Here is a 25,363-nt window from a genome sequence, read left to right as displayed (position 1 = left end):
GATAAAGAGAGAGAGCAAGGAGTAGGAAGGCCTAAGGCTAAGCTGAGGGGCAGGGCCGTCGAGCAGCACGTTGAGGCATGACCGATCTTCGATCTTCGATGCCCGATGTGCTTTAGAGCTCAAGTTTGAGGCACGATGTGATGACCGATGCGCCCTAGAGCTCACACCGTTCATTGGTTGTTTTCATTGATGACTGATAAGGTTTTTTTTTTAGGTTAGGTTTCTGATTTCAGTTTTTGCTTTACTTGATGAATTGGTGGACACGCACATTGGGTTTTGATTTTTTTTTTTTCTTTTTGAAAATCCATGGGTTTGCTATTATTTGTAATACATTGGATTTGCTTTACCTTGTCTTTTTCTTTAGATTGGGTTTGCTTTACCATCTGTTGTTTAGGATTGATGTTGGGCTTTTTTTCCCTAATGGACTTGCTCTATTACAATTTTTTTTTCTTTAGATTTTAGTTCAAAAAAAAAATTTTGGCTGTTTTTTTTTTTTTTTTTGCTTGAAAGTAGAACAAATAAAAAAAATTATTTAAGGGTGTTCCTAATTTTGCTTGAAGGTGTTCCTAAGTTTTTTTAAGGGTAAACAAATAAAAATTTTTAAATTATTATATATATAAATTTTTTTTTCAAGTCAGAATGTTCTTGAGAACGCCTTCGACTGAACATGGCGCCGCCGCTAAGAGGATTAGAGGTTCGCAACTTATTAAACTCACGGTTGCTAGCTCATCCTCACAGTTTCAGCTATAAAACTGCCGTTAAACTTTAAATTAAGTTTTAACCGTAAAGTCAAATAAGAGGAACTCTTTAATTTAAGCACAAAAGTTCTCCAAACTTTTGCATCACATTAGACAAAGGTAGTTAAGGCAGCTCATGACAGACAGACCTATATAGGACAAAGGAGGATTCAGTGACTGACTGACTGACTTATTATGTTAAACATTATATTCTACCGAAGGAACTATAAATTTTACGTAATACATATTGACATCCTTTGCTTCTACAAAGGAATTTACATTAAGAAATAATAATAATTAAAACAAGAATAAAACCGTGGTTCATGACATCTCAGATGGCTTCTGAACTTCCCGCAGCTGAACAGAGTTTTCCAAGCAGTGATAAAAGCCGTAGTGAGGATATCTTTCATACCATGTATCTTGTTGTGCATGTGTGTCCCAGTGCTCTCCACTGCTGCTCTTCCCATATTTGTGAACCCATCCAGAGCCATTGTGGCCTTCACCCCATGTTCGATTCCACCTTTCTCCATACTTACCTTCCCACCAAGTCTCCCCCTGCTTGACACCATGACCGTTGAGATCAAAGTTTTCATCCCATTTGTCACCCCATTTTGTCCAACCATCACCTTCACAGCGTTCAGCCCATTTGTCAGTGTATTTTATGCTGCCACCATGCCCATCATACTTCTCACCCCACCTGCCAATAGCACCAAAAATGAACTCATAAATACGGGAACACATTTATCTGGAAAAAAACAAGAGATGTGATATCTTGAGAGAGAATACTGCATTCGCAGATTTTGAATCAATAAGTTACTATTAACTCCTTGAATGAGAATTTGTCTGGATGGGAAGACAACAAAATCATGACTCATGGCATGACATATGAGCAGTTTCATTTGAGCTACATCTCAAGGAAGAAAGATTGAAACCAGTTAACCTGGCCGCACTCAATGTTATGTCCTCTAAAAGACATAATTGAAATGACCACCATCTAGTAAAAGCTTTCAACAATACCCTAGGGAAGCCATTAAAAACACCGACTACAAAAGAATGTAGCTCTAGGACTTGGAATTGTCAGAAGGTTACAGAAGAGTTGTGTCGATTATACCATTCATTGTAAAGAGGACCAACGAGATCAATGTGCACACAGGTGTTTTTTAAGTTTCATCCAAATCCAATCTACTTTTATTGGGAAAAAAAAGTCTTTAAACAGTCAAAATATTGTGGTGACTCTAGGATTGTCATTTCTACAAGTTGCATACAATAGGGAACCAGAGCACAAATTTAAATCATTTCAAACATGAGGTTTGGTACCTTTCATGCCAAATATGGGCATGACCAGCCTCCAGGAGTGTGTTGGGATCAATGCTGCACCACTTGTGGGCCCATTTTTCCGCTTGGCCATAAGCATCATAATGTTCCCACCATTTCTCTTGCCACTCATCGCCATTTCCATTCTTTCCCCACTTGTCTGCAGTTTTCTCAAGATGAACAAGCCCACACTCCTTCACAGATAAAACTCAAAATTCAGCTCTTTGTAATCTATTTTGCCAGAGTCAAAAGTAAATATATAAACATAAGCATCAAAACAGTTTTTTTTTTCTACCTAAATTTAGCATCAGCAGAGTGCAGAACAAAAAGGGAACAACTGAAGAAGAATTTTTAAGAATGCAGCCCATATCAATGCAACCCAGATTGTTGAAAGTTAAAATTTTTTCAAGAAAAGAGAGAGCCTTAAGGCATGCTCTGGTGATGCTTGAAGCCATAGATATAGGATACATTCTGATTAAGCAGGCAATGATTGCAAGCTAACCCCCAGGAACCGGTCTTACACAATGTATGGTTATCTAGCTACCAAAAGTAACCAATTTGCAGATCAGAAATAAATTACTTTTTTATTGGAGAGTTACATACATACCCAATGGGCTTTGAACTCACCCTCCATCTTGGTTTTACAAGGAAAAAGAGGTGCTATTTGAACTGGAGCTCATTGGCAGTTCAGAAATAAAACTTTTTACTAACCTTTCTTTCTTCCTTTTTTTTTTTTAAATAAAAACTTTTACTAACCTGCCGCATTGATTCTCTCCAATATTCACGCCAAACATTTCCAGTAGCATCACGTCCTGATTTTTCTGAACCAAGTTCTTTGTATCCAAACTCATCAGCAGCCTCCCAAAACTTCTCTTGCCACTCGACAACTTGGTCAGCACTGACACCTCTGGTCATTGTCCATCTGCAAATCACACCATCAGGTCTTTGCTCAATTCCTGTCTCCTTCCACCATCTTGAGCCATCAGGATTCACTCCATGGGGAGACTGCCCATCCATCTTATGAAGTGCATGAGCTGCTTCTGCTGCATGTGCTGAAAATTGGACACCATGTTCACGTTCCTCTTCTAAGTAAGGTGTCCCCAAACTGGCCTCTGAGGCTTCAACTTTTTCAACATCTATGAATGATTGAAGGGGTGGAAGAGTATATTTGGGGTTGCTTTCAGAGAGTGTACTCTCAAATGGAATTGAGAGAAAACCCACAGGCCAATCCTTCTCAACAACAGGGTTGTTTGAAGTTGGATACACCGAAGATCTTCCAGATATCTGCGTGTCATTGACATCATCTGAACTAATATCACTATTCACCGGGGGTGCCCAGGACCAAAAATCTGGACCTGGAGTTCCACTTTGAGAGTTTTCTGACTGAGGCACAAATATGCTCTCATTCCGAGTACCTTGTTCAATTCAAAAGTTGCGATTGTATTATGAAGAACATTGCATCATATGGTTGCACACAAGTGCGTGCACACACACACACACACACACACACACAAAGACTACTAACATGCGGCTGAGTTGAATTTCCTGCATCTAAGAGTAGCAGGCAAGTACCATAAGCAATTGTAGCAACCATGTAAGTATGAGACGCTGGATGTGGCCTATTTCTACTTTTTTTTACACAAATTTTCATTGTTGAACAAGCATACAAGTGATAAGTAGGACAACCATATAGGGTATTTTGATTTCAAAGTAGCACTTGAATGTGGCTCTAATGATTCCTCACATATCATTGCTTAGTGCTTACCCTTTCAAAAATTCCAATCACCCTCAATCCAATATCAGTCTCAACATTGGGCATTCTAGCTAGGCTGCAAAATTAACAAATCTAGTACTACTTTTTGCTATCCTCATCTTTTTTCTTTCTTTTTTTTTAAAAATGTAATCTCTTCATCAAAATTTCTTCTTTTTTCTTTTTCCAATACCAAGAAGAACAACGGTCAACAAGCTTAATTTTGATATTGATACAATAACAAGTTGCAATAAGCATACTTTTAGTGTGGTGACATCGCTAGCAATCATAAAAATCCTCACAATAAATCCCAAAAAAAACAAGGGGGGGGGGGGGGGGGGAATACAGAGCGAGTCCAATTTACCTTGTTGCTTAGCAGCTAATCCAGTAGCAGTGGCATCAATTTCAGTGTTGAAATCTTGAAAAACGTCGGAAGCAGTTTCCGGAGTGGTGGCGTTTTCGTTGAGAATGGCGCGAGCGGCAGCTATGGCGGCGGCGGCGCGATCGATGACCTGCATTCGCTGGATTCGGTCACGCTCCTCCTTAGACACTTGGAGAATCTTTTGGAACTCGACGGTCTTCTTCTCCAAATCTTCATGGTCAATGGGAGGAGGAGGAGGAGGAGGTGAGTTATTATGAGCGATATTTTGAAAGTCGATGGATTTTCTCTCTTTGTCGGCTGCATTCTTCCACATATGAAGGTAGGAGTCATCGGCACCCGAAACCCTAACTCTCAGCAGCCTCAATCTGCTTCTTGTTCTCTCACTCACACCCACACCCACACCCAGTAAATGTAAATGGAAATGTAATGGTAGTAGTAGTGGGTGTTTTTGTGGTGGAAGAAGTTGGATCGCGCGTGGATTGACGCCGCCGATATGGGACGCCATTTTTATCACTTCACTACTATTTGGGAAAGATCGGGAGTTCGAAAGTGCGAAAAGACTGTGTGAGTGAGTGAGTGAGCAGTGAGAAGTGGCGGTGGATTTTATTTTTCGAAACTAATTATTATTTATTGCAAGTTGGGGGGGGGACTTTTCAGTTGGATTTCATTTGGGTAAATCTCTATCTTTGATTCTTTTATTTTCCTTTGTACTCTCTTAACTCTTTATTAAAGAGGGAAATTTTCGTGTGATCCAAGGCAGCTTGTGATGCTGATGATGCCCCTTTTTCATTAAATATTTGATACCTGCCCCAAATCTAACGGATTTACCGGTTTCTTTCTTTTTGTTATTGGACGGTGGATTTTGGACACGTGGCATTTCTTGGCAGTGGGAGAGAGACACACACATGACATCAGTACTTAAGTTCCTATAGCACACATAGGCTAGGTCATGCAAAAGTCTAAAAAAAATCGACTTATACCCTTTAAATCATACTTCTTCAATTTTCCACAGTATATCACATGGGCTTGAGCCATATATATATATATATATATATATATATATATATATAAAATATATGAAATGGGCTTGATTGAGTCAAGCTTGTACAGAATGTACGGCAAAAATAAGTATAAACACCAGCTAAGCTATAAATAATTAATACATTTCTTGTCAAAGCTATTGGGCCAGCACATGTGCTTTCTCTTAATTTTTGTGGGCTGAATCTATTATTACCACCGTTTGGACTTCTTTGATCGAGTCTATTGAGAAAGTGAAAGAAACTCATAAATGGATCCTAATCCATTAATTTATTTCAACAAGCCGGTAAGAGCCTGAAAGGGAGGAAATGATCACTTGCCCACCCACCTGTTGAAGTGAAGTGATCAACTCTGAGTGCTGGATTATATAATCATTTACACACAGTTATACAGCCACTTATTTCTTCCATCAGTTACGGTTGACCATTTCAACAAATTATGTTAAACAAAATAAAATTGTGCTGCCCCTTCATTTTTCATCTTCCCATGTGAGGGTAAAAAAAAAAAAAAAACAACTTAAAGCCAATGATTCTTTAACCTTTTCAAATCTCGCAGGAGCAGGGGCGGCTCCACTTGGAGCCCAGGGGGTTCAAATGAACCCCCTGAATCGAACCCAAAAAAAAAAAATTATAATATATATTTTTTATTTTTTTCTGTTTTGACACTTAAAATAAAAATTTGAACATCTAATCTTAAATATAATCATCTTTACAATATCTTAATTTTTTTTTATTAGATATCTTGACCTTTTTAAACACAAAGAAAAATCTCAATAACAAATCAATTTGATCTAAAATTTGGAAAAAAATTTTAAGTAGCCCAACAGCAAAAGTAGAATTTGCTAATCTTAAACCTTAAAATAAAAAAAATAAAAAAATAAAAACTCATTTAGATCTTAAGAAAGTTTAAATAAATAAATCAAATGAGAAATTAATAGATGAATGATTGCCTGATTATGTACATTGAAACATATGTAGCTAGTAGGATTGATAATGAAGATATCATGTAATAATTTCAAAATACGAAAAATTGTAGAAAGCAGTTGTAAACTTTATGTATTAAAGATTTTTTTTTTCTGATGTCGATATATTTAATTTATCTTCTGTTTAAAATTTTGTATAATTTAAGTTTCTTATTAAAACCCTAAAAAATAATCTTAGAGCTGCTACTGTGCAAGAGGGGAGACGGAGAACCATTTTATGCCAGCATATCTTTTCATTCTTCGGTCATTCAAAGCTGTGTATTTTGCCTAAATTGCCTAGATAAAGAAAATGCAAAAGAATCAAAGTGGGTATTGGCTACAATCTTATTAAAAATAGGACATATCACATATTGATATGGGTTGGGTTAAATTATTCAGAATAATAACTCAAAAGTAGGGTAAGATTAATGCCATCAGCTACTAGGTTAGCCTACTTATCAAACCAAAGAAGCTGAGGAAGCTTGAGAATTAGCAGCCATATATAGTTATTGTAACCATATATACCAAACTAGTGGTTGCACCATCAAATTGGTGGACCATTCAAAATCCTGAATCAATATGAAAGAAATACTGAATTTGCAATAAAGTAATAAATTTGTGAAAAACCAATAGAAATTTCTAGAAAAATAGAGAACCCTACAGTTTTATTTGAACTTTATTGATATAATAACTATACTTAATTTCCTTCAATTTTGCATTTTTATTTATCGGATTTCAAGTCTTTTGCTTTCTAATTTGGGACAAAATATAGTCAAAATATTAATCCCAGTGTCTTATTTTTGTCATTTTTATATATTAAACAAATTAAATTCTGTATTAGAAAAAACCTTCTTAAGAATAATTATTTTATAAATATTTATCCTTAATTTTATGTATTTTTTAAATTTATATATATATATATATATATTTTATAAATAATTTATACTCATTTTTAATAATAAAATGATTATTAAACCGATGATTTTGCGGTTGAATCATATACCGCTCCTTTTTCTAAGCTAGAGAGCCCTACCCTTCTCCTTGGTTTCTAAATTAAAGGAGGAGAATCGTGGAACATAGGGCTTCAATTCTCACTGTTGAATAGGTGAACTTGCTTCGTTCAATTTTGAAGAAATATCCACTAAGAATGAATATGGACTTCCCAGATTTATAAGTGTGATCACAATAAAAACAGTCACTCCTAAAAATACCCAACGCATAAGTTTGAACTTTGAAGTTGCCACAAATACACACGCAGGAAAGGATAAGGATCTCAATACGAATATATAAATTTAATTTAAAAATATATTTTTTTTAAAGTTGTACATATATAACGATAAGTCGGCCCCAAAAAAAAAAAAAATTTGAAGTACAAAATTTAATCAAGAACGAGCAGACCCCAGCTCAAAACTCTGACCTATTGGAATTGGATAGGTTTCATATATAACTTCTGTAACATTTCTTATTTACAAGCAACGTTGGATGCAAAGCAAAAACATTAAAGATCAAATTTAATTTTCAAGCATTAAAAAAAGCCAAGCAAATATATATAAATCAAAAGGTTGGAAGTTGGACGCTAATCAAAGAACCAATCCATACATTAATTCACCTTAGCTCCTACAAAACATAGGGCCCAGTCGGTGGACTGATATCTGGAAATGGCGGAGGCACTATCTCCGGCCCTGGTGGCCTCTGTGGAACATAATCCGGTGGATACGGCGGGACTACATCCGGTTTTGGAAGTGGGATATCGGGATCCGGACGTGGCGGTATTGGGAGTTCAGGTCCGGGATCCGGTTGTGGTGGTATCGCCGGTTTTGGGAATTCGGGTCCAGGGTCTGGGCTATAGGGTGTAGGATTAGTGTTGAGTTCAGGAGGAGTATTACCAGGGTCAATCTCAGGAGTAGTGGAAATCTGTGGGACCTCCAATGGAACAGTGTCAGTAGGTAAAGGTTGATGATTAGGTAGCTTGGGAAACTCTGAGGGACTCTTGAAAGGGTCATTATTATTAGGTAGCAAAAGAGCAGAGAGAGAAGTGGGATTTTGGCTTCTGAGTGAACTGTACTGGGAATTAAGTAGCAATGGTGGCGCTTTAGCGGTGGTGGTGGAGTAAAATGGGATCCAGGTCCTTTTGACGAGGGTAGAAGAAATTGCAGAGAGAGAGGACATGCTTTGGTAAAAGATGTGTCTTGAAAATAGTAGGTAGATCAGGAGGCAGCATTTATTTATTTATTTATATATAAGAGGGAGCAGAGGACATGTGTCAGAGAATGTGACACTTGGATATGTGGCAGTGAGAACGACACATGTGTGTCATGCAAAAGGGTACGACTACGTACGTACTCAGTCATCACCTTCATTCCCAAACTTTAACACGTATCCTTCGCAGCTTTGGTGTATCTCTCTACTTCCTTTTTCGAGTTCAAACATGTTTGTATTTACTATTTCCAGGTGTCCAACTGTTAAAGTAGTTTATCTTCCATTTAATATGGACAGGAAGATTGGCGAGGATCACACAAAAATAGCAATTATTTAATGCTTTTTTTTTTTTTTTTTCATGAATTCTAATGTCAGCCTTTCTTTTTCATTGATATCGCTAACCGTTAATTTCAACTTTATGAATTAGAGTGGATTTAAAAAATTAAAAGTAAAAAAATCTCTAGGGTGTACATAAAAAAATCTATGATGTCTCAGGTAATTAAAAGCGTATAATGTGTATTTGGCAATTTACTATGGTTTGTTTAACTTAAAAAAAAAAGGTTATGAATAATGTGAATAATCACACTGTTAACTCTTTTTAATTTGCCTACTGGAGTAATTTTAAGTTGTAAATCATAAATATTTGAATAGAAACTGATAAAAAATTTCATTTATGTAATTCTAGTTTTACTAACTAGATGTCTTTTATTGTTATCATTATTAAATATATCAACCATATTTTTATGAGCTTCTAATTTTGGAAAATGTCAAGATTGTTTTCCCTAAAAAGCTAACAACATGAGATCTAATATATTTGAATCATTCAACATAATTGGCCTACACTAGTATGATTGATGTATTAACATAATAATAATAAAGAGTGATTATATATCTATCTATAAAAATGTCCAGAATTCATTCCGTGTGTGCATCACTGTATTCAGACCTGGACTGGACCAGACCGGGAGGTCAGATCATGAAAATCGGGAACTGGGATGAAAACTAATTTTTTAAGCATAAAGAATCAGATTTTTTGTTAATTCTGTGAACTCCTAAAATTGGGGTTGGACCGCACGAACCAATGGCAAGAACCATGCGGTCCAACCCCTTAGCAATTTTTTTTATTTTTATAAAAACAACTTAACACAATTTTATTCTACTTAATTAAATTATCCATCTTACGAGGAATAAAAAAAAATTATAATTAAAATCCTACAAAGATATTCAACTTTACTTCAAAAATTAATCATAAATTTTAATGTTTTCATGGTTATTATTTTATTTTAATTATTAAATATATACTTGAAAATCATTAAATTTCCCTCACATATATAGATATATTAGTCAATTTTACTAGTTTTATAAATTTAATATCTATATTTAGGCTTCAATTAATTATGACATCATTACGGTTCGATTTTGATTCAATCTCCATTCGACCTCAAAAACCTTAAACTTTTCTTTTTTACGGTTCAATGAACCGTCCGAGTTTCAAACCATGGTGTGCACTCCTTATAATGTATGTAAGACAACTTCTTGGCTAAATTTGTAACAGTCCCATATGGTTGTGTCATTTTGTATATATAGTTACAACTTAGGACTTGAATATGAAATTGATACAAAACCGAAAAAGAAAAGAAAAAGAAAAGAAAAAAAAAAAAGGAGAAGGTGAAGGTGATTGATTGATACAACCTCAAACTAAACGAATACAGGAGGGAGGGCCCGTGGGAAGGTGGGGTTTAATTAAAAGAAAACCATCTTGAGTTTGAATTTGATGGCCAACAAAGACAAAGCAAAGATGGACAAAGAGAAACAGGCAGAGGCAGTGCAAGTGCAAATTACAACAGAGCAAATAGCCAAACACAGTTTAACAACACATGAGACAACAACACGCGCTTGTGTATTTTATAGTAATCGCGTGCACAACACGGTGGAACATGGACAACGACGTGCCAGTGCCACTACCCTAGCTATTGGACTTCCATTTATTAAGCACCGTGGTGCCACCGCCGCGCGGCTGTCACGCGCTTAATCGTCTCGTCCTAATACGCTCTCTAAAAAGATAGACAAAATTCAAAAATCACTCTTCTTTTTCTTTTTTCTTTTTTCCTTTTTTTCATTAAAAAAAAAAAATCACTTATTTTTATGAGAGAGCTTTCCATTATTTGCTATGAAAAATTGATGGGTTTTCTAATCATTATATTTTTCTTAACTAGATAATCTTGTCATAGTATTGGTTCAAAGTTCAAACCACTGTATGGTTTAGAATACTAGACTTATCCAAGACTAACTCAAAAGTCAAAATAATATGTCTCGGACCATGATATCTCTAATAAATAATATAAGTAGTTGCTTTCCTATGAACAAGTCTTGGACATTATAAATTTAATTTACTTATGTATTTTGTCACAATTTGGTTGTGTTTTGTTAATTATTAAACTGCTTGTATAATATATCTTTACTTTTTTGGGTTACTTTGATTTACACAACATACTATATTTATACACTATCGCATATTATTACATTAGTTTTTATTATTATTTATAAATAGAGCAAATTATAAATATCACATCCATTTTGTATATCCTTAGATTATAGAATTATTATGTGATTTATTTTGTAATGATTATTTTTCCTATGATTTACTTTGTGAGGCATCTCCATTAATTTAGTTTGTAATAATATGGCAAATGCCAATAATGTCCATTGAAAAAAAATATTGTTCGACCCTCACATATATAGTTGCCTGTTTAACTTTCTCCTTCAACTATAGATGAAATTGGAAAGGATGGGGGTTATAATTTCCCTTTAGTCTAACTAAAATTTAAAAAGACAACATTTAACTTACAATTTTTACCCCTCCTCCTCTAATTGTTATTATGTTTTGGTGAATTTATTGAAAATATCATACTTATAATCAACAATCTCTTCTGTTTTTTATTTTTAAAAATATATTAAATAAAAAGGAAGAAAATCTTTGTCTTTTAAAGTTCAATACCTATAAATAGAAAAGGAAGGTAAGAGAAAAAAAAATTATAACAAAACTAAATTTTTATAGAACATTATTGTTTTTTTTTTCAATTATATATAAAAATTTAATAGGAAAGCAAATTATTTATTTAATAATTTAGCCTCTTTTATTAAAATTGTGTATTATTAATAAAATTTTGGGATAACTACATACAACATAAATTTATGTAAGTTGTACTTGGTGTCTATCTAACTTTAAAAAAAATTTCACCCAAACATGAAATTTTGACTCTAAAAAAAAATCAATATACAACTTATTAATACCAAAAATCCTTAGTAGATAAATAATTTGAGAAAAATAAAATATGATTAATATGATATCATTTTTTGAATTTTGTTACATTAAAATATCATTAAGCATATATATATATATTAGTGTAATACATACATGTATAAAAGTTTCACCTTGGAGTTAAATCCTTACTCCACCATTGCCTTCAAACCTCATTTGGCTTTACATACGTTCACAAGGTGTGAGCTTTGTGGTTGAACAAACTTTTTCTTTAATTCTTTCGTAATGTTTATTGTTGTCACTTGTCACATCATTGAATTCCGTTAAAGTTATAGGAAATGCATTATAAAGCAAACAACATGAGAGATAAGTATAATAAAAAGAAGCCTTAATCTACATTTTTTTGAGTTATTATGAATTCTCAACAGATTCATTCGAATTAATCACATGTTATAAGATTATACCAAATGAGTAGTTTTTGTAATTTACCTTTAAATTCATAGTCCTCTTTCTCACAATGAGCTTATTGATGTTAGATATTGATTCCTTATACTTATTTATTTATAATATAACTTCAAGAGTGATGTTTTATCAAAATGAAATTTATCTTCTTGTCAAAAAAGAAAAAGAAAAGAAGAGATTTATCTTATTAACAAATGTTTATGATATTTGTAAGGGCACATTTAGCTTGGAAAGCCCAAAGGTGAAAAGGACTAAGGCCCAAAGAGCTCAAAACAATGAATTTGTAGAGAGTGGGCTAGAAACTGAACTCCAAGGTGTTGGACAGTAATCACAGTAGGCTAAATGATATTTAAAAGTATGAATAAACAGTTTAATGCAAAGAAAATCCTCCTCGACAAAGTCCGAGGATAGTAATTCTTATATATTTATCTCAAACTTAAACACAATTCCAGTTTTTGAGTATACAATGATTTCTTTCTCTAGATTATCTGATCCTCCTCTGTAATGGGTTTTTCTTCCTTATATTCCCCTATTTTACTTCGTCTCAACTCTCCATGTGTAGATCAAATTTATGGTGTTAATCCATATCTCATTAGCACCTTCTTGAAGTTTTTGTGGGTAGTTGTAAGGCTGCATGTCCCTGCTCATGTATCACCTCTACATTAATGAAGCCAGAGAATTAACTGCAAAGTATTCAATACGATAGTAGCAGCTTTTCCTAGATATTTCCTAACTTTTCTTTGTCTAATTCCCTTTTGATGCTTATCCTTACTAGTATGATCATCTGGTGTGTTGTTCTTGATGAAACGTCGAACCTTTGACCCCCTACTTTGTTTAGCCGATAAGGTATTTCTCTTCGAACTATACTCCCAATCCTTTACGACCAGACTTCTTCCATAACTTATTAATTTGTACGTCATTGTTAATGTCTACTTGTTTTTGGACAACTTAATGTCCTCGGACACAGCCTAATATTTTTTTATGTACCCTTTATTTCTACAATATTTTTTATGATTAATTAATCGAATATTATTTATCATTCCTCATCTTTGCACTTATTTTTAACTATAAAAACTTGAACATATCCTTTATTTTATTTTATTTTATTTATTTATTTAGAGAAGCCTCTTATTATAGTTAAGGGAAAAGTAAGTTTGTTTTTGACAGAGTCTACTGTCGCAGTCACCGCACAGGGGAACATCGCGTGGAGCTGCACAAAGTCGAAAAGCAGAGAGAGAGAGAGACAGAGACCCTTTTTGGTAAGCGACGCCAAAGAGACCGTAGAGAGACAAAAAAGACACGGAAAATGAGAATCACAAAAGAGACCCAGCTTTCCCACAAGCACTACTGACTATACACTACGCAACAACATCAACAGCATCAACAAAGTTTTTTTTTTTTTTTCTTTTCTCTTCATTCATTCCCTTGAAAAGCTCAGGCTAAAACGGCCAAACAAGAATCCCTTCCAACCCAACTCTCTGTCTTTCTATTAGATCCGCGTCTTTGCTTTTATTCAATGAAGGAGCGCTTGTGGGGTCCATTAAGATTTCTGGGTCTTCCTTCTTTTGTTGTCTAATGGGGTCTTTCTGTTGATTTTACTTCCCTTGTTTCTGAGTTGGGTCCATATATAAGTGGTGTTTTTTTCTCCTGTAAAGCTAGGGCTTTTATATTCCTTTTTTCTTTGTTGTATGCTGAGATGCAATCGGGTAGTTCCGAATCCGCTAGCCCGGGAACCCAGCGGGTCCAGTCTTTGTCAGCCACTGATACGCGAGGGAAGCATCGGATACAAGCAGAGCTGAAGCGGCTTGAACAAGAAGCTAGATTCTTAGAGGTAACTTCTTATTCTTAATAAATTGTTTCTGGCCTATGATGTTGTTTTGTTGAGTTATTGAATGTTTAGTCCTCTATTGTTTTCTTTTATCTGATTTTGTGTTTTTGTTTATAAACGAATAAATGGTACTCTGGGCAGTTTTGAATTTACTTATTTGTTGTCTCTGTAAAGTGTAAAGTCGCCTAATAGGTCGTTAGTTTCATATTTCAAACTTGATATAACAAATGCTGGACTTTTGAGACAGGAATCTAGTTGAAATATAATTATCTTTAATATAACAGAGATATTCTTGACAAGCAACTACTTTTGTTGAGTTGGGAATGGACCTGGATTCTTCATCCAATTGGTGAATATATTGAAATGGTGCAGAGCTTGACTGCTTGAGGCTTTGAGCAGTTTGCAATTATCTTCATGGTTTTTAGGAAACATAAAGAACTTGTGGAACGCAGTTGGGTCATGTTAAAAGATTGCTACTTCTGATTCTGTGTGCTGAACTAGGGGGTAGGGTTTCTGATGTTTTGTGATCACAACAGAGTTCAGGAAGTTCAATGCAGATCCCTTTATCAGTTTATGGGTATCCCTGTGATGTGTTGTTTCGTGTTGCCAAATGTGCATTGGTCTCAAAAACGGTAGTGACTTACTGTTTCATTGACTGTGAATGGTCTGTTCTCCAAAAAGTATTTTCTAGATTTATCCTTAAGACCCTGTCCTTTACAAACTTAAAATATTTTACATTAGATTGTAGTGATTAGGTTTTTGAGCAAGTGGATTTTTGGTACTCTTGGGAAATGAGGTGTGGACACTTGATTTTCCTCTCAGTCAATGTAGTTTATAATGCACAGCGAGGAAATTTAATTCCAATTGCAGTAGATAGGATGATAGAAATTTTAAATCTGAGAAATAGTTGATTGTGTGGGTGTATTTTATTGTCCCTCACTCTATCTGCATTCCATATTCCTTTTGATGCAACCAAACTTGATTGCTGTTGTCTCTCATAAGTGTCAAGTAGCTAGATTTGTTGGAATCCGTAGGCAATTTGTTTTCTTCCATCTTGGAAGGTGAGATGTAGGTCTTGACATTTAGAGTGTAGGTTTTTGTTTTTATTATTTTAAAGTTAATATTGGGCAACCTGGTTTTTTTGAATTTGGATAATTCTTAGGTTTGACTATCTACATATGAACAATGTATGATGAAAAAAAATACTATACTATGATTTTGATAAACAATGTATGATGCACAAATACTTACTATGATTTTGCATCGACCCATATTAATTTTTGTTGTTCCAAAAAAGGGGCTACATGACCTTACGCACACTTATTTAAATGGTGTTAGACTTAGATCCTCTGGAGAATCTTGCATAACATTTATGGTTGGATAATTCCTTCAAATGCTTGAACTGATCTATAACTGTTCTAACATATCTCTCCGTGGAAGGTATAACAATGACTTGATACATGCAATCAGTATGTTGAAAATCCAAATGAATAAATTTTTGTATCCTCATTCCTTACATTTTTGAGCTGTAATTTATTTCATTCATTTTTTAAAATCCTTTTTGAATCAATGGATTGAGTTGTGTTGGTACAATTTAATTGCATAGGAGATAGAGGAAGTTTGAGACTTGCCGTTGTTGGAAATTTTGGATTACTGAAGATATGCAAGTAGTGAAGTCAGAGGGAGAAGAAAATTATTGATTTTCTGTTTTTAGGTTCAGAGTCAGATTTAAGTATACATAATTGGGAAAAGGCTTAAACATCTTGGCATGGAAATTATATTGTACACTTTGCCTCATATAGAGTGGGTGAGCTACAGTTTCTTTAAAGAGATCCTTGAAAGTTTGAGAACTTATGAAAAGGTCTTCATTATTGTATACAAATTGTGTAAATGACGTGGCTATGCAGCTAATCAGGTTTTTGGTACAATGCTCAAGGCCTCAACGGACTAGCATATCTTATTGAAACTCTAGTTTATTATGTAGTCAATATATCTTGGAACTGTTTTTGCAGTTGCTGCAAATTTTTGTGTGCCCAGAAATCACCCTGAGGTTTATGCTTGTACACCTTAAAAGTTATAGAATAAATTATCTAAAAGAGAATGTTAGCATCTCAACAAGTTTGACAAATTAGGTACACTGCTCAAACCTGGAATTACCTTCTCTTCTCAAACAAGTTGTACTTTCAAATCCTATTACCCTTTACTCTGTTCTCCCCCCCCCCCCCCTCCCCCCCTTTCCCCAAAACAAAAATTAAAAAATCTTCTTACCTTTGGTCACTGTTAATCCTAATTGACAGGTTGCCCCAGTAGGCAAGCCATTTTCTCTTTTAAATAAATTGGGTCATAAAAATCAGTAGAGTTGGCTAATCCAGCTACCTTCTCATTTCCTTCAGTTTATTTCACTGCTGTCAACTAGCACCGAGCTTGAGGAAAGCTCCATTGACATAACAAGTTTCCATAGGCATGCAGCAGGGTCCTCTGCCTTGATGTGCCACTAACAGCATTGGAGTTTGTAACTCAGACTTCCACGAGCAGTGAAATGTGTAATTCAAATTAGGGAAGGAATTAGGTACTGTCATGTTGCTTTTGGAACACTTCCAATGTGAAGGATGGCTACACAGACTATATTTGGCTGTTGGGAGTTGGTAGGAAGCTTAGAAGTTATGCCAGACCTACATCTGAAAAGTTTTTCATGTATAATATAGCAGTATCTTAGTAGGGAACTACTTTCCATTATTCACATCCAAACCCTATGTAGAACTTTTCTGGTAATTTTGTTTGAGTCTGTCTGAATATTTAGAAAGTTGATAGTTTCATGTGTGAATATTTGACACAGTATGTCACGCCAAATAATTTTTTAAAAGAAATAAAATAAAAAGGAAAAGAGGGGTTTTCTCATATTTGGGAATCAACCTCTCCCAAAAATTGGGTGTAAGGCTGCTTACCAATCACCTCAACCAGAGCCCGCAAAAGTGGAAGCTTTGCTCACTGGGTATGACTATGTTTCTAGAGAATTTCATCCTCATGTCTAGTTGCTTCTGGTAATTGGGTATATAGAATCAGTTTCTTATCTTATATCCAATTTTTTTGGGTTGATTTCTGCCTCTTTTGCTTGATTCTATTGTATGTGCCTCCCATATTGGCTAATCTTGATAGTTCCTGATGCTTCCCATAGTTATTTTGTGGCATCTATTTTGTATATAGTTTTGGGAATGTTATAGGAGGTTTAGATAGCCTATTGCAATAAATTTGTCATGGGAAAGTATTTCTGGTCAATATAGTTTAATCAATCTGGTAATTGGAGAGGCAAAGAACATCCAGAGGAACTGGCCTACTGAGATGTGATGGTTTTCGACACATTTCTGTTTCTGAATAACCTCACAGTTCAATGTGAGTGTTTTCTGTAATTAGTATTAGATTAGATAACTTTCCTTCTTGCTACATATTCTCGATGTAATTTTAGCATTGTTTATATTTTTGGCTGTTGGACTGACTGGATTTTCTGCACATGCAGGAAGAGCTGGAACAGCTTGAAAAGATGGAAAAAGCCTCAGCTGCAAGCAAGGAGTAAGAATGAGAAAATATAGAGTACTTCATTTAACATTTATCTAACCGTTAGTTTTTAGTTTTTACTATGTCAATTCACAAGCTTGAGTTTCTATTCTGCATGCCAGAATGATAAGCAATGTGGAATCAAGGCCTGATCCTTTGCTCTCAGTGTAATACTTCCCTGCCTAACATATTGTTTCAATGCTTTAAAATTTTCCCAAGATTCATTTTGACCTTTTATATAAAATCATATTTCTTTGGTTTGGCAGAACAACTGGCCCAATAAATCCATTTTGGGACCGATGGTTTGAAGGCCCACAAGATTCAAAAGGTTGCAGATGCTGGATACTGTGATGATCATCGTGAATTTCAAGAACCAACTTCCATGATCATATTTTGGCAGACGCTTCAACTTACAGACATGTAACAACCTTAGGGGAAAAAGAAAAGAAAAGAAAAGAAAAAAAAAAACCTTTAGTGACTTACAGCTTTGAGTAGATTTTGTGTCAATTGGCAATTATTTGGTGGAATGCTTCATTGTGCATATGAGGATTTTATAGCAAAACTTTCTCATTGGTAAATGATTCATGAAAGGCTCAATGGTACAGATGAAAATTTCAATGCATTATCTTCTTACAATCGAGATGTTTTTAATTCACAGCAAACCCCCGACCAAAAAAACAAAAACAGTTTTCAATTATACGCTCTAAAACGCATAACATGAAAATCTCTTTTGTTGTACAGCATGGTTCAACATGAACGTGTTACTGTAATATTTCATTGAGTAGAACACAATTTCTTAGAGCAAATAAAAACTGAATGATCTACAAATTTGTTTGGGAGTAGCTCCCATACAGTTTAGATGATACATAAAAGAGGCTTTTATATCACTCATCCTTCAAACCCATGAATGAAAGGATACATAAATTTTCCTTTTCTTCTGTTTTATACTAATTTATTCCATTCCTTAATCAACTTGGTGCTTTCCCGGTGACCCGCTGGGCAATCCAGCCCAGGCCGTCATACAGCCCTTCTCCTGTGAGGGCACAGCAGGCTTGAATGTGCCAATCATGATTCTTGATGCTGTGAAGAGAAAGGGCATCAGTGATTTCAGCTGGGGTCATGGCATCCTTAAGGTCTTGTTTGTTTGCAAAAACTAGTATAACAGAATGTTGTAGATCCTCATGTCCCAGCAACCTGAATAGTTCATCCTTCATAATAGAGATCCTCGCCCTATCAGTGCTGTCTATCACCGCTATAATGGCATGTGTTCCACGATAGTATGTTGCCCATGATGTCCTGAGTCTTTCTTGTCCACCAAGATCCCAAACCTGACATGAAAAACATTGGCAAATAATCATGTTTAGCTGCTTTACATTTAAGACGGATAAATGTCATTTTTTCAACAACTCTCAGCCATTTAGCCAGGCAGGTTCAATCCCCTATCTACTATGTCTAAAATGAAACCAAGATTGATGCTACAAAGCAATTACACAACTTCTCATGCGCACGATCAAGTTAACCATTCAATACAACATAGGCACAAACTATATATTCATTTTCCAGATGGAATAGAAAACCTAAGAGTTTCCCAAGTTTAGATGACAAAGCCGTCTTTCTAGGTTGCTACCAGATCATTTTCCAATCCTTCTTGAGGGTGGGAATTTACACGGAGGCAAAAAACCTTTTAGGTTTGAGAACATGTGGTTAAAGAATGAGGGCTTTTTGGAAAGGGTGAGTTCATGGTGGGAAACCTATCATTTCCAAGGAACTCCTAGTTTTGCTTTGGCTAACAAGCTGAAGATGTTAAAATTGGATTTGAAAAAATGGAATGTGGAGGAGTTCGGTAATGTAGGTCTGAGGGTGCAGAATCTATGGAAGGATCTTAATGTGTTGGAAGTCAAAGACTTTTGCTTTGGTTACTTTTCTTGCTCTCATTCCTAAGAAAATTGATGCTGTGGATGTCAAAAACTTTCGGCCTATTAGTTTGGTGGGAGGGTTGTACAAGATTATTGCTAAGGTGTTAGCCAATAGAATGTGAAGGGTGGTTCACAGCATTATTTCAGAATCTTAGAATGCCTTTGTGAAAGGTAGACAGATTTTAGATTCTATCCTTACTGCTTCTGAGTGTTTAGACAGTCGAGTGAAGGCAAGGATTCCAGGGGTGCTGTGCAAACTGGATATTGAGAAAGCATATGACCATGTGAATTGGGAGTTTTTCATGTTTCTGTTACAGCAGTGTGGTTTTTCCGAAAGTGGAGAAGGTGGATCAGGTGCCGTATATCAACTGTTAAATTCTCCATTTTGATCAATGGTTGCCCATTTGACTTTTTTGAGAGTTCTAGAGGACTTCGGCAAGGTGACCCTTTATCCTCTTTTCTCTTCGATATTGTCATGGAGGCCTTGAGCCGTATGTTGGTTGCTGCTACTGCAGCAGGGCAGTTTTCGGGCTTCATAGTGGGGAATGTGACTGGTTCCTTGATGACAGTGTCTCATCTTTTGTTTGCAGATGATACACGTTTTCTGTGATGCTGATTGCAATTATATAACAGCTTTGTGTGGGATTCTCTCTAGATTTGAGGAGATGTCAAGGCTAAAAATTAACTTAGGAAAGTTTGAATTGGTTCCAGTTGGGGATGTGTCTAATCTTCATGAGCTAGTGGAGATTTTGGGCTGTAGGGAGCCTACTCTTCCGCTAAAATATTTAGGTCTTCCGTTGGATGCTCCTTTTAAAGATAAGACAATTTGGAATCCTATTTTGGAGAAGATGAAGTGAAGGCTAGCTGGTTGGAAAATGTTGTATTTATCCAAGGGGGGTAAGGTTACTCTTATCAAGAGTACTCTCTCTAGCTTACCTACGTATTTCCTCTTTCTCTTCCCTATTCTAGTCAAGGTGACTAAGAGGATGGAGAAATTACAAAGGGATTTCCTTTGGACTGGTATTGGGGATGATCATAAAATTCATTTGGTTAATTGGTCCAAGATATGTAGGCCAGTGAAGAAGGGAGGGATAGGCATTAGGTGTTTGAGAATGTTTAATTCTGCCTTATTAGCCAAATGGTTGTGGCGCTATGGTGTGGAGAATGATGCCCTTTGGAGAAGGGTCATTGGGGCGAAGTATGGGAATGAGTGGGGTGGTTGGTGCACAAAATCTGTGTCTAGGCCATATGGTGTTTGTTTGTGAAAGTTCATTCGGAGTGGCCGTTGGAATTTTTCCAAGTTTATTCGGTATTAAGTGGGTGATGGATCTCATGTGAAGTTTTTGGATGATGTGTGGTGTAGGGATCGTCCTCTTAAGGAGGCGTTTCCAGATCTATATAATATTAGTAGGATAAGGGATGCTTCAGTCTCTAAGGTTATGCGCTATGCAAATGGGAGAGTTACTTGGGACATTCAGTTTCATCGTTTAGTGAATGATCAAGAGTCTCAATCTTTGGATTTGTTTATGATTTTGATCTATTCCACAAAGGTACGGGGTGTTAGTTCTGACGTTCTTTGTTGGAAGCCAGCCAGCAGCCGAGGCTTCAAGGTGAGTGGGTATTATCATTATATGTCCCCTTCTACTGGCATTTCCTTCCCTTGAAAAATGGTGTGGCAATTGAAGGTTCCTCCTCAGGTATCTTTTTTCTCTTGGACTGCGGCTTTAGACAAGATTCTTATTATAGATAACCTTCGGAAGAGGCATTTTGTTGTCCTTGAGTGGTGTTTTATGTGCAAAAAGTGTGGGAAACCTATAGATCATCTCTTCCTTCACTGTCCTATAGCTTATGAGATGTGGAGTATGATCTTTTGCTTGTTTGGTATTTGTTGGGTGATGCCTCAAAGGGTAGTGGATTTGTTGGATTGTTGGACATGCAATTTCAGGCGTCATTGTAATATAGTTATTTGGAGGTTTGTGCCGCATTGCTTGATGTGGTGTATCTGGCAGGAGAGGAATTCTAGAAGCTTTGAGGGTCGTGAACAATCCATCATTGAGTTCCAAGTCTTTCTTCTTTTTTACTCTTCTCGAATGGTGTCTTGTTTTACCATCTTTTTCTTGTATTTCCCTTCCTACGTTGCTAGATCATTGTAATTTGGTTTCTTAATGTTTTTGCCTTTTTGTACATTTCCTATGTACTGGGCTGTGTGATTTTAATAAAATATTTATGTTACTTATCAAAAAAAAAAAAAAAAGATGACATGCCTCAACTATCATAATCTTTATCAATACAGAAAAATCACTAACAAATTTTCAGAACCATTGGTTTATGATAATTCAATTTCTTTTCTGGTTGCATTACCATGAATATTCATTACAAAAAGACCAAGCTGTTGATCATCTTGACAACGTCCAGCTTTTAGTTTTTTGTATTTTAAACATTCACGCATATTGTAATAGAAGGCATAATTAAAAGTTCCATTATTTCTTTGTATGTTGATTAGAAAATTGGATGCAGTAACAAGGAATTAGAGGTTCACAATTTTTTCAAGTTGATTCTAATTTACTTGTAAAATAAAGAATACAACTATACTTAGAAGAACGGGGGCAATAATATATTCTCCAATCTAACAGTATCTTTGGATGAGAGAGGAGAGGAGGTAGGAATTCCATTCCTACCCCTTTGGATTTACCTCCTCCTTTTAGTTCACTCAATTTGGGGAATTTGGTTGTAGAAGATACCTTTTTTTATAATTTTTTCTGTACTACCCTTTTGCCCTTAACGATTTAAGTATTAATAATGTCTAAACAAATCCTTATCACTTGTCACACACTATTTTCAAATTTAGATATCTTATCATCTTCTTTTTGTTCCACCCAACAACCAAAGTAGGTTGAAGGATATATACCCCTCTCCTCCATTTTACTTTTTAGAACATCCAAATAAAGGAAATAGATAATTATTCTCTCTCTTCTCCCTCCGTCTCTTTATCATTTACCCTCCTCTCCCTAACAAAAGGGTAGACGTATCATCTTCTTTCATATTCTCCCAATTTGAGAGAATTGGGAAAAGGGGCTGTAAGGGGATATGATATCATTTCACTTCTCCTGACATGATCATCCAACCCCCCCCCCCCCCCCCCCCCCCCCCCACACACACACACACACAAAAAGGGTGCCCTTGCTCTCTCATTTCTATCCTCTCCTTCCATCCAAATATATCCTAACAATGGGTTCAACTCCCCAACAAACAACAACTGTAATGACGTTTCTAAACATGTCTTTGCACAAGCTTTAGGAGCTAACAAATGTGTCAATTAGTTACAACCTAGTTCTCAAGCATATATGCACTGCTTATAGGTCTAATATGTTTTAACTTAACAACTAGAGACAACTCTATATGACCCGACCTTCCTGCACACGCAAACAAACATAAACTAGGAATATAGAAATAACAAATATATTACATGTCACAATAAGATGTACATCTAGCCAAGTTGAAGTGTATGAAAAAAGAGAGATCCAACTTGAATCTTTGTCACAGCAAAAAGATTTTCATAGTGAGAAAATAGAAAGGAGAAGGGAATATGGAAAATATGTTTTTGAACGTGTAAGATTGCAAAAGTGGGTACAACCTAAGATTTTCAAAAACCTAAAGATAAAATACAAATGCATTTTTTGGTGGCTGAAGAATTAAACCAGCATAAGATTTTTTGTTCATTTAATGCCTGAGAAAACAATAAGAACAGAACATAGAAGACGTCTATACTTGTGGATTGAATAGCTTTTAAAAAAGAATCCAAAAATAAAAAGAGAGGAAGACGAAGAAAACACAACCCAATTAAACTATCAAACTCGGCTATTTCTTTTCCGCTGTTCTATTCTATCTAAAGTCACACTCTGTTGTCTCCTTAATTGACATGCACCTTTTTACTGCTACTACTAATGTTACTTTAGGTTTTGCTCTATTTCTATTGCTTTAACTTGAATCAAATAACTCTTTCTCACTAGTACAATAATCGTTTTCCTCTCTCAAGTGACTCTCCTCATCTTTTTATATAGGGATCACCCGTATCTTTTAGGGGATTTCCTAATTTAATAGCTCATAACAATACTCTTGATGCACTTTGCACTTCATCCATCTTGGTCTTATTCTATAATTCACATCCTCTTAAATCTCTCCAATCTAGTGATCCAATTTATCAAAAGCTCTCATTTTTTGGTATCTCTTGACCATCAAGTCTTACAACCCATACATCATTGTTTCTGCTTTTAACAAACTTACATCCATGTACAATGTTTTAGTTCTACCTTTAGATTTTAAATGCTCTCTCCAAATTTCCAGCTTAACATTAATTTCACGTCTAGTTTCATCCACTAAAACCGTACTATCTGCAAAAGGTATATACCAAGAGACTTCATATTTAATTGATCTAGTGAACTTGTCCACCACTAGCGTAAAAGAGACATGAACTTAGTGTTGATCCTGCACTCATTCTCACACTAATTACAGCTCTGTCATACATATCCTCAATCTACTTGATATACTTTAGTGGAACTCCATTCTTTTTCTAAGTCCACCACATAACCTCTCTAGGTATCATATCATATGCTTTCTCCAGGTCAATAGAAACCACATGGAAATCTTTATGAGACATCCCATGGTAGATATCCTTGGCATAAATTTCTTTGTTCCACTAATACAACTTTTCAATATTACCTTTTCTTTTTTCCACATACATAAACAGAAGCCACAACATACACAAAGTCAGATTTCAAAATGTGCCAACGAAACAATACTAGATCAGTAATAGGAAAAAAAGGACCAATTATGCCATACTTCAACTCAACCAATTACAAGAAAACTCTCACCCACTAGGTTCCTTTCTTCTTGATTGCAGGTCCCTCGCAAACCACTTTGGGGAATTCCAACCGAAGCATACACAGAGGACAACCACTGTGCAAACATTTTAGCAATGGAGGGATGAAATTTATCCATGAACTTGGTCGTATATGCAGCCTCTCCATTATGTATTTGGCATCAACTTGAAGCTGAATCCTAGGGTTATGTTCTACTTCTACCCAAACCTGTTTTGTAATCAAATCACTTTTAACCGTATATTACTAGACTCTCTCCCTGTCTCAATCAAACCCATTTCTACCACACACTAAAACAAGCATCACCCAACAAACCCCAAGTTCTTTATTTCCTTAAGTAACATTCACTTTCCAACTACAATATGAACATAAAAAATAAAATTAAAGGAACACAAACATTTAGTAAAAATAAACGAAAAACAAAAACTTTCCCAAAGCCAAAGGGTAACAAGTAGGCAATAATTAACAGAAAGCAAGATAAGAGTAGAAAAGTTGGTAGCAAACCTCGAAGCGTATATTCTTGTAGACAAGCTCTTCAACGTTGCTCCCAACAGTAGGGTGCGTAGTGACAACCTCACCCAGGTGTAATTTGTAAAGGGTGGTGGTCTTTCCTGCATTATCTAACCCAACCACCACAATCTTGTATTCCTTTGCAGGAAACAACATGAACCAAAATCTCGATATCATCGCCCCCATTATTATTATTATTATAATAGTACTACCAACCTATAAAAGATCCAAAGTAAACAAATTTATGAGTTTGTGATTGAATTTCAAGACATGGGTAATTGATTTCGAATGAAAGATTATTAGAAATAAACAAACAAACAAATCGAAACGATTGTCGTGAGGCGCTAAAATTGATCAGATCAGAGCAAATATGAATTATGAGATGAAAAGGAATCGAACCTGGGGGACGAGTGATAGATGTTATGGGATTGGAATTGGAAGATGGGGAACCCAACCCAGCAGAGAAAAGGAAAACCCTAATAAATTTAGGCTGAAAGAATCAGAGATTGCGATCTAAATTCTAATGTTAGTATTTTGGGTATTTGTATTTGTATTTGTATTTGTAAGCGACAAAA

At 35.5% G+C, this 25,363-nt stretch overlaps 3 protein-coding genes across 3 annotated transcripts; 1 reads left to right on the top strand and 2 right to left on the bottom strand.

The window, feature by feature from the left end:
• Positions 1–781: 781 nt before the first annotated feature.
• Positions 782–4,796, bottom strand: LOC142623186 (protein LIKE EARLY STARVATION, chloroplastic). Its single transcript, XM_075796582.1, has 4 exons — positions 4,166–4,796; positions 2,808–3,466; positions 2,055–2,245; positions 782–1,434 (listed from the first exon to the last, which is right to left on the bottom strand). Exons 1-4 carry the CDS (start codon positions 4,686–4,688, stop codon positions 1,059–1,061), a joined length of 1,749 nt encoding a protein of 582 aa, XP_075652697.1. The 5' UTR covers positions 4,689–4,796; the 3' UTR covers positions 782–1,058.
• Positions 4,797–13,487: 8,691 nt separating this feature from the next.
• LOC142624505 (guanine nucleotide-binding protein subunit gamma 2) lies at positions 13,488–18,103 on the top strand. Its single transcript, XM_075798086.1, has 4 exons — positions 13,488–13,936; positions 17,448–17,500; positions 17,608–17,652; positions 17,752–18,103. Exons 1-4 carry the CDS (start codon positions 13,802–13,804, stop codon positions 17,834–17,836), a joined length of 318 nt encoding a protein of 105 aa, XP_075654201.1. The 5' UTR covers positions 13,488–13,801; the 3' UTR covers positions 17,837–18,103.
• A 128-nt stretch (positions 18,104–18,231) lies between these two features.
• LOC142624504 (uncharacterized) lies at positions 18,232–25,363 on the bottom strand. The gene is made up of 3 exons (XM_075798085.1): positions 25,188–25,363; positions 24,783–25,004; positions 18,232–18,813 (listed from the first exon to the last, which is right to left on the bottom strand). The coding sequence occupies exons 2-3, from the start codon at positions 24,972–24,974 to the stop codon at positions 18,454–18,456; spliced, it is 552 nt and encodes a 183-aa protein (XP_075654200.1). The 5' UTR covers positions 24,975–25,004; positions 25,188–25,363; the 3' UTR covers positions 18,232–18,453.

The sequence above is a fragment of the Castanea sativa genome, chromosome 2, assembly GCF_040712315.1.
Source record: "Castanea sativa cultivar Marrone di Chiusa Pesio chromosome 2, ASM4071231v1".
Taxonomy (NCBI): Eukaryota; Viridiplantae; Streptophyta; class Magnoliopsida; order Fagales; family Fagaceae; genus Castanea; species Castanea sativa.
The sequence above is the reverse complement of the archived record's forward strand: the minus strand, read 5'-3'. Positions and strand labels throughout refer to the sequence as shown.